Genomic DNA, 10,045 nt, shown 5'->3' with positions numbered 1-10,045 from the left:
TCCACTGTTGACTTAATCCTGGGTTGTAAGGTCACGATGCTAAATTGATGTTTTTTTTTTGGGGGGGGGGGGGGTAGATAAAACAAATGTTAACTAGGCATTAACTTTATCTAAAGCATTAATTCCCTAATGGCAATTCATGTTTTTACATATGCTGGATTTTCTTTAAATCTGTAATCAGCTTTCTGCTTAAGTGTACATCGTATGTTTTTACCGCTCTGTATTTCATGAAATTACAAGATCTCAACTCTATTCATATTTTGGCTCCAATCTGAACCTCCAGCCATATGGATGGGACACAACTCAATCCCTACAACCACTTAAATTCCATTTAGTTAAATATTTTACCTTCGTAACAGGCTCAAGTTATGACAATCAGTTAATCCTCATCACGATGTGAGATTAATTTACAGATTATTATAGAAATACGATGTCTCTATGATATTGACCGAGGCCTATTCCAGTTCAACTTCCTTCCACCAAGTTTCGTGGAAATCCATCCAGTAGTTTTTGTGTAATCCTGCTCACATACAAACATAGAAATAAACCAACATACAAATGAAAAAACATTTATTATACTACACTCATGTATAATTAATAAACATTTTGGGCGTTTTGCCATTTTATACTGTTCTAAGTTTCTATATCACTTGTTTTACTTTTAATTCCATTGGATTCAGTGACTCATTTGCATTACTCGTTTACATGCTAAATTTTCCTTTTAAACATATGAACCGTTACATAATAAATGTAAAACCTTTTTTGGCATGAGACCCCTTACAATGAGGGGGGGGGTTCTTTCTATGAGTGACCTCTTTGTTTAACCCTTATTGTAGATTGTAGGAATAGTCCAATGTTTCACAAGAAAATAAAGATATATTTCAAAAGCTTTCAAACATGTGTTTAGAAGAATGTATCATAAAGCTGGTAAAAAGCTCCATGTCAAGTAGTAATGACATTAAACTGCTGTTAATGCATTGATGTCCATACATTATTCTAACAAAACAGTAATAGAGGTACAAATATCAGTATCAGTCCATTGTTCTCTGCGGAACATTTACTCTTTTGTTGATTATGCTTAAAATTAGAGATGCTGGTCTTCTTTAAACAAAGCGTTGTAGCTTTTTCATTTAAAACAACAGCAGCATTTATGAAAATCTATAAAACCCTTTTCCACAGATCTCTGCTTCTCTTTGTCGACATCAGACCTCTTCAGGAAATAATCTCAATGGCTGAAGATTTTTACATAAGAGTTGACAAAGTTTCCTTAAAGCAGTAAAAATGTATACCAAAACTATTTGAGTGTTTTGGAGGAATCAAGTTTTTTTTAAGTCTTATTAAAACAACACATATTAACACTTAGTGCATCTGACAGAATTGAGTTTAATCTCATCAAATCCACCCTCCACCTTACGTGGCTCATCACGGACAGAGAGGGTCGTGAAACGCCGTCCCTCAACCGCCAGTCTGACAGGAGCACAGAAACACTATTGTTTCAGACTTTTAAATGAGATTCCATGACTTGTTGTTGCAGATGAATTATGTATGTGTTGCTGTGTTGATATGTGATAGACGAGGTCTCTCTGGGAATGTGGGACACATGCTTATGCATAACAATGGTCTTCAGTTGCACTCTCTCCGACAAATTGGCCGAATATGTCCAGTGTTCCCGCTTCATGAAAGAAAGTCTCTGCGGTTTATCTTGTGATTATCGCTCATGCAGCTGCTGCAGACGAATCAGGTCCATATCCCACTTTATCAAATGACGGTTACACTCTATTCAAATGTCCATGTACTTTCACTCATTCTTTATTCTTTAAAGATGCAGCCATATGTCTGTTGGTGACATGAAGCTGATGATAGCTTTGTCTGTTAAAATCATGAATTCTTCATCGTTGACATCTGTTGATGTCTTTGTCGTGCTCTTCATCTTACCAGACATGAATTGACACATTGGTCTGTTCCCAATAGGCATTTTGAGTTAGTCTGAGTCAAATAAAGAAGAATGTTCATAACTGTTCCAGTGAGGTGATATTTTTGTGGAATTAGGTGCTTATAACAGGTTATTTAAATGATATTTTGCTTTTATTGAATTGCTATTTTAAATAATACAGAATTATTTCAATAACTTTAGGACTGGATCTTAAAAATCCCACATTTGCAATGAAATAAAATAACATATGGGCAAAGAAGGATAATATCCAACTGTCACAAATGATTATTATGAACTTCGATATGGATAGATAGATAGATAGACAGATAGATAGATAGATAGATAGATAGATAGATAGATAGATAGATAGATAGATAGATAGATAGATAGATAGATAGATAGATAGATAATTAGATAGATAGATAGATAGATAGATAGATAGATAGATAGATAGATAGATAGATAGATAGATAGATAGATAGATAGATAGATAGATAGATAGATAGATAGATAGATAGATAGATAGATAGATAGATAGATAGATAGATAGATAGATAGATAGATAGATAGATAGATAGATAGATGGATAGATAGATAGATATTAAGTGAGGAAGAGAAAAAAAAGTAAAATAGTTTTCAAATAATTTAATGATTAGCAATAAATAAAGCTGATAACAGTGAATGAACTAAACCTGTGACCTTGGTAATATGGATTGAATCTACACACAGTGTTGCTGTCACTGGCCTATTAACCATGGGCAAAGACAAATTGTTACCGGCTACAAGTAATTGGAAGAATTATGGAATTGCTTTTGTTTGACCTGCAGAGTTTAAATGGATTTTTGACGTTCTGATATTTTGTCCGAGGTGTTTATGTGACTGGTTTATAGTATTATTATTAAACTATATTTTCATTGAGAGACAAATTTTGGATGACTGTGCTCTTAACTCATATCTCGGTTCTATCTCGGTTCTATCTCCACCGGAGGCGCAACCTGGAGATCCCCATTCGCGTTGAAGTGCGGCCGCTCGGGGAGGAGGATCGCAGAGCACCGGGCCTCCAGGCGCCGGTCCGCAGAATGTCCTCTTATTCTTTATTGTTAAACATCCTCCAATGCGATGATATGATTAATGAAGCGCGTCTGCCGGATCCATATGTCGTCTCTAGTGTCGCTTGTGCTTAATTAAAACCAAATGGATACTCGGGGGCTCCGGGGTCCTCCTGCAAGACGACCGACCCAGGCCTCCTCTTATCGCACACTTATCACTTTGGAAGCTGTGATTCTGTTGTTAAGATTATTTTCTTACTGGCTTTCTGATGTGGGGGAGAGCTTGATCATTATTCATTTATTTGGCTGTGGTATAAAATGTAAAATATCCCATTTTACGCGTGGATCAGACTCTGTTTCTTTCAGAAACACTGGATGGAACTGAGCGATTTTTAACCAGATTATATCATATGTTGCTCAGATTATATATTTTTATTAATATGAAATCGTTTTGAAATTGTATCCCATCATTTTTTAGATGTAAATAGTTTCTATTTATGTATCTGTGTTATCATCCTTGTCGTTATTTGGGTCACGATTTCAGGTCGCCACTTGTGCCAATTCCAAATGGTTGTCATTGTCATGTAAATTGATCAGAAACATATAAATCAGTGTTATCTGTGAAGCCTCAAGTGAATAAAAGTAGAACAGGCTCCATGTTTAATAGACTGCACGGCAGACACCAGTCAGCTGTGTGCGGCTCTGTGATTGTGTGCGTCATAATGGGCGCTAATTGGGGGTCAAATGCGCAACAAAGCCCGTCAACGGCAGCGAAAAGTCACCGCGCCATGCAGTTATAAGAAGCTTGATGACGTCTCCTGCCACATCCTAATTAGAGCGATATTGCACGAGCCCTCTTCATCATCTTCCTCTTCTTTAATCCATACATGCACGAGCCCCTGGAGCTAATATTATATCACATACACCCTAAACGCAAAGAGGGGCGTTCACAGAAGTATCCACATGTGCCGTGCACACGACTGATGACAGGGAATGCAACAGATGACTGGATCTGATCAGTATTATTTTGTACTGGATCCCAAAGACAAGTCATAGTACAAGAACAGTACTTATGATATGCTTTCATGTTTTAATATATTCTTTTAAAAGGGTCACTAATATATATTTTTTAACATAAAAATGTTATTTCCCCCGGATGATGACTTATTTACCCACATGCAGCCCATGCACCTCAGCAGATAGTGCCTGTGAAGTCTTAACGTCAGGCCTCTGTGCTGAGCGGATTCTTTTTGTGTGTGTAACGTGTCTTTCAGCTCCTGTTTGCCGCTGGACTCTGAACAGCCAGAGCTCATTTTCCCCATTTCTCTCCGTGAAATGGCCCGAGCGGTGCAGCCCGTCAATAAAAAATGTTGGATTATCCTCTTTATGAGACGGGATTAACATGGCTCTCCCCCTCTGCCGTTCACATTCCCCCCCAGTCGTGGCAAGGAATCCACGGACCTGTGACGTGGCAGTGAAGTGGCGGTGCTGCAAGTCAAGTAATCGACCCTTGCAAAGCACAAATGGCACTTTCAATGTGGGTCAAGTTGGTTTGTGCTGCTGTGAAATCTATCATGAGGGTAACTCTTCCTTCTTTATTGGCTTTGTCGACATCTTTTTTGTGTGTGAAACAGAAACAGGAAGAAACACAGAAGATGTGGATTGATTTTACGCACGAGTTGGATCAGGTTCAAGTGGTCTTTATTGTTGTTTAGTGTGTTTATGGCATCCTCACCGCTGCGACCTTATTGACAAAATGTGTCCTCGTCCAAATGTATCATCTTTGAAAGGGCGAACACGGCAGGAGACATGGGAATAAAATTATCTAATTCACAGCTGGATTCGTGGCGCGTGTTTGTATACGCACAAAGCAAAATTGCATACAGTTACAAGGAATCACAATTTATTTAATAAACAAAACTCAAAACACAAGGGGGAAGTTAATAATTCATAAACACATTAGGGACATGTATGAGCACACGCACTGATTGTCTCTTATAACTAGTCTTAAACATATTTCTCATAAATTAAATAGTGCATCCAGGTTCATGTCAGAGCTGCCCTCACACTCTCTCTACAACACACACGTACACACACACACACACTCTCTCTCTCTCTCTCTTTCTCTCTACAACACACACACTCATGCACATCGCTTTGATCAAAGAGGCCCTTCAGCGTGCCAACGAAATAAAAAGACAAGAGAGGGGAGTCTTTAAGGAGCTTAGAAGAAAACCTGACCTATTCCTCAAACTCAGCCAACTTAGGCTTGGATCTTTTTTTTTTTAGCTCTCTTGATCTTTTTTTCCCCTTTTGGTCAACACATTTGTTCCGTGTCCTTGATCAAAGTTGGGAGAAGTCAGTCTGAATGTTCAATAAGTTAAACCCAACAAGTGAGACCCTGCTCGAGGTAGAAGTTGGGGCCTTTGCTGCTTCCCAAACTTGGGGCTTTGTTACATAAAGAAGTCTGCAGTTTATGGAAAAATGTCCCTTTACTTTCTTCCTCTCACAACACTTGAAACTTCCACGCTGCTTGGTCCTTGTAATCCAAACAGTCCGTGTTGAAATTGAGCTTCCACGATGAAGCTGTCTGGTCCTTATAGTCCAGGCAGTCGGCGGGGCCGCTGAAGCCGAGGCCCGCCGCTCCGTACGCCGACGAGGAGAGGGAGGAGGCCGTGCTCAGGTGGCTGGACGCGCCGTTGCTGCCCATGGGGCTCATAGCGGCGCCCGAGAGCTGGTGGTGCATAGGCGACAGGTAGGAGCCGCACTCCATGCCGGTGAAGTAGGACGATGAGCCCGTGTAGCCCTGGTTGTAGCCCGACGCCTGCGTGTAGGCCATGGGGTAGGAGCGTTGCATGCAGGAGGAGGAGGAGGTGGAGAGCGGGTCGGAGAGCGGGGAGATGGAGGCAGGGCTCCAGATAGACACCGGCGCCGCGCTGCCGCTCACAGCCGGGAGCGAGGTGCTGGAGGGCGGCGTAAATTGGCCGCTGGCTCCGCTCTCGGAGCTTGGCTCTCGGAGCGGGGAGCACTTCTTCTTCACCGGCCTGGTCACTGCTTTATTCTGCACTCCACTCTGGGTCTGCTGGGCCTGCTGGCGATGCTTGGCCCGTCGGTTCTTGAACCACACCTAAAAAGACAAGGAGCGCTAGAATTAGTTAAATCCAGTTTTAGAAACACATATTTATTTTGTTAGAGTTTCCAGAATTTAAGGCAAACTCCACAAACCCTGTAATGTCACTTTAAATATATTAATATACACATTAATGCGATCAGAAACTCAAAACAAGATTTAATTGTAGGCCTACTACTGAGGCAACTGTGTCTATTTTTATTTTTTACAAATTTGTATTATTATTTATAGTCTTTGTAGTACATTTCCGATAGTCTTGTAGATTCAATTCAATTGCTTTATGGATTATCGTTCTGTAAATATATAACCTGAGGGGAAAGGGCATTAGTGAATATGGGCTGTAACCATTATATTGACTGATGAAAATACAAAAGTGGGTTACTCATACAGGGAGCTAGTCAAATAACATTTCATCAACCAATTACATTAAATTAACAAAAGTCTTGAAGAGGACACTCTGCAGTATTGGGCTATGTGTGTGTGAGCGTGTGCGTGTGTATTTGATTCTCACCTGCACTCTGGACTCGGGCAGGTTGATCTTTAAGGCCACCTCCTCCCTCATGAAGATGTCAGGGTACCGGGTCTTGCCGAACAGGTTCTCCAGCACGTCGAGCTGGGCCCGGGTGAATGTCGTCCTTTCCCGCCTCTGTTTGCGAGGGGCGCCTGGAAAACGAAAAAGAGGAAATCAGTTATTTTGGAAATACGGGAAACGAAATAACACTTTAAGAGCAGCGAATTTCGAGTGGCCAGACTATACTTATGATGCAAAACAATTGAGATAATAAGAAATTATCTCAAATATCTGACCCAATTTGAATAACTAAGACTTCAAAAGTTCTAACGAGGGATTTTCGAATAGAAAAACAATGGCGGTAGCATATCAATTTATTAATACGTTAAAATAATGAGTCGATCATCATTTTAATACCCAACATACATGATGCAGAATACATTTGTTTCAGTCTCTTACCGTGGTATCCCACAGATGGGTGCAGCAGGTCCACTCCTGAGGCAGATAAGCTCAGTCCGTTCACCGTGTACGGCGGCTGCTTCAGATAGGACATCATGCTGGCGGCCGTTGTATGAGGAGGCTCCGGTGAGAAGAAATTAAGGAAAAACGTGTTTTAATCCTCGCGAGTCTCCGGTTGTGATGTTTCGCGACCTGAAGTCGGGACACAAAACAAGATGAGGTTTTGAAAAAAAACGTGTTAATCGTCTCTTGCTCGAAGGACGTTGGGATTTCTCTCTCGTGTCCGCCGCGTCTTTACGCACAGCCGTTTACGCACAGCGCTGGGTCGCAAAGAAGTGGGCGTCCTCGGGCTCTGCGGGCTCTTAAAGCCGAGTGGAGACCCCCAGCTGTCCCCTGCTGGACTCACGATGCTGTCTGGCTGACAAGCGTTTACGCCATCACCCCCCCCAGCCCCCCCACCCCTCCAAACACACACTAACTGCTACTATAACTCCGCCCATCCCTGTTACCCCCCTCCTCAAACACACCCCTCTCTCTCTCACTCCTCTAGTTGCTGCTGCCACCAAAACAAAACATTGTCGTTAAAAAATGCGCACACTCGCTGGGGCCCCAACCGGGCCCTCAATTAACATATACCCACAGGTTAGACGAAGCTAAATAGACAGCTGATTGGGGGGCCATTTGCAGAAACAAAGCCCACTGTTGACGGATAAGTAATGCTGATAACAAAAGACTGCAGGGAGCAAACAAAGGAGGCAATACTGCAAACTGAGCGCTCATTCAAACACAGCCGAGAATCTTCATTTCTATATCTGCAGGCCCCATTGTTGGTTTCCACTAAAACCCATGTACATTCAAATGTAACCACATTAAAATAAGAAGGACAACTTTAGCAAATAATTAGAAACATGTAGATGTTCTCTCCCCCTCCCCAAAAAAAGTCAAGGCGATAGCACTGACGTATTATGACACTCCTCAGGGCGATTCCCCGTCCTTCACTAATGAATTGCTCCCGATAATTAGATTTGGAAGGTGAGACTATCGAAAAGTGTTGATTAGAGAGGAGCACTTAATCTTAATCTAAACAAACAGGGAGATGGCCCACTACATTTGTCTCCAACACTTGGAAATACAACAACAACGATTAAATAAAGTTTTACAGGGGAAAAGAAACCTTACGTTTAACTCTCAAATTTTACCAAAAATACAAATTAGATTCAATTTTTATTGGTAAAGCGATTAAATAACAGAGGAACAATTCAAACTTTTACGGGGTAAAAAACACCAGAGGAAACAAAAAACAATTACATAGGAAAACATGGCTATATTTAATTGCTGGAGAAATATCACATGAGGATCTCATCAGTAAACTTAATCTATAGATTAACAAGGCCTTTGTAAAAAAAAAGCACTTCATTTCTTAGATAAAAAAAAAGTGCTCTATAAATAAAGTTATTATAATTTTAAATGATGGGGATTCATTTATGAGACAATCATGTGATTGTTTATATAACACAACATTTCATTACGTTTATATGTAAAAGGTATTGGTAAATCACACGCAGAATATGACTAGTTACTAGAATCATATTGTGATTCTAAGTTAATTTAATTTAATTTTCTAAAAGTTAGGCACACACATGCATGACAAAGACAACTATTTAATATTATAGAAAATAAGAAAATCGTCATGGGCAGCAACATCTTTCAGATTATATTTTAGTAATATTTATATATTTTTTTTATCAACAGCTAATTAGTCTCCATGTTTTTGTCTGTGGCCTGTGCCAACGTTTAGTGACGCCTACCTGTAGAATAAAGTTCCCAGGACCCCAGGGTGCTCCTTTTTAATGATGATGATTATTACATGGAGCCAATAACGGACACTGCTCCTCTCAATCTGTCACTCTTCTCCTCCTCGGGCCACCGCTTGCTCCACATCCGTTCAATAATAAACACCCTGCTGCCTCCTCGGTAATTATTATTATTGGCTACATGAGTTTTTTTTTCCTCCTTTTTTTCCCTGTAAGAAATTAACGAGATAATCCGGACGGCACGCGCTGGCCTGATTACAGGACGCCAGCCTCGACTCCGCATTCAGGCCTCCTTAATTTTCTGCGTCAGGAAAATAAAACAAAGACTGGCATTGTATATATGAGACCAGCTGACTGCCAGACAACCGGGACCCCCACCCCACCACAACACCCCCCCCCCCCCAGCCCCAACACAGCATAACCAGCCCTGCTACTCACTTTCCCAAACTGACACAGTAAGGATGCGTGTATTATTATTATTATTGCTATAAATATTATTAACATTATTGTTATTAATATTATTAACATTATTGTTATTAATATTATTATTATTGTGGACGTTTAATATCATTTCATATTATTTTATTTTATCATCATATTTATACATATTTTTCAAACGTAGAAAACTATTTAGCAAATCAAAGCACAGGCAAAAATGGTATGAAAATAATAAAACAAAAAATATATATGGAAGAATACTAAGGGGATTTCAAATGCTTATTCTATTCCACTAATATACAATTAGGATATTTGACTTATTGACACTGAACAATTCAGTTATTTAACTTGACTTCCTCCCACCCCCCACCTCTAACATGCTGAGTGCATCCAGAGTCAAGCAGCCCAGCAGTTACAGTGTATATTCAGGCTATAGACCACCTATTATGTGAAGTTATCCACTGTCCTGCCATTACTCGCTTGACTGCCCCCCCCCCTTCAAAGCCCAGAGGTCCCCGGCCCACAGAGGCACAGAGGCAGAAAAGTTGGCTTTTTAAACACGCCTCCCCAATTATCTCCCTGTAGGCCTCTGTCTGTCTGTCTGCCCCTCAGCAGCAATTAGATGACAAACTGTTTCCCAAAACACACTTTGCAGAATGTGAACCGCGAAAGAGAAACAAGTCACTTACTTCAGTTGTTTGAAAGGGCCTT

General features: G+C 40.6%; 1 protein-coding gene across 1 annotated transcript; it reads right to left on the bottom strand.

Moving 5' to 3' along the window:
* Positions 1-4,666: 4,666 nt before the first annotated feature.
* On the bottom strand, positions 4,667-7,431 carry LOC133973518 (homeobox protein OTX2-like). Its single transcript, XM_062411435.1, has 3 exons — positions 7,083-7,431; positions 6,624-6,775; positions 4,667-6,109 (listed from the first exon to the last, which is right to left on the bottom strand). The coding sequence occupies exons 1-3, from the start codon at positions 7,177-7,179 to the stop codon at positions 5,489-5,491; spliced, it is 870 nt and encodes a 289-aa protein (XP_062267419.1). The 5' UTR covers positions 7,180-7,431; the 3' UTR covers positions 4,667-5,488.
* Positions 7,432-10,045: the final 2,614 nt, after the last annotated feature.

Source organism: Platichthys flesus, chromosome 18 (genome assembly GCF_949316205.1).
Source record: "Platichthys flesus chromosome 18, fPlaFle2.1, whole genome shotgun sequence".
Taxonomy (NCBI): domain Eukaryota; kingdom Metazoa; phylum Chordata; class Actinopteri; order Pleuronectiformes; family Pleuronectidae; genus Platichthys; species Platichthys flesus.
Note: the sequence above shows the minus strand (reverse complement) of the source record. Positions and strands in the feature narration are given on the sequence as shown.

Coding starts and splice junctions, on each gene's coding strand:
- LOC133973518 (XM_062411435.1), bottom strand. CDS start 7,179: ATGATGTCCTATCTGAAGCAGCCGCCGTACACGGTGAACGGACTGAGC. Junction 6,776..7,082: donor CCCATCTGTGGGATACCACG/GTAAGAGACTGA, acceptor TTCGTTTTCCAG/GCGCCCCTCGCAAACAGAGG. Junction 6,110..6,623: donor TGCCCGAGTCCAGAGTGCAG/GTGAGAATCAAA, acceptor TTGTCTTTTTAG/GTGTGGTTCAAGAACCGACG.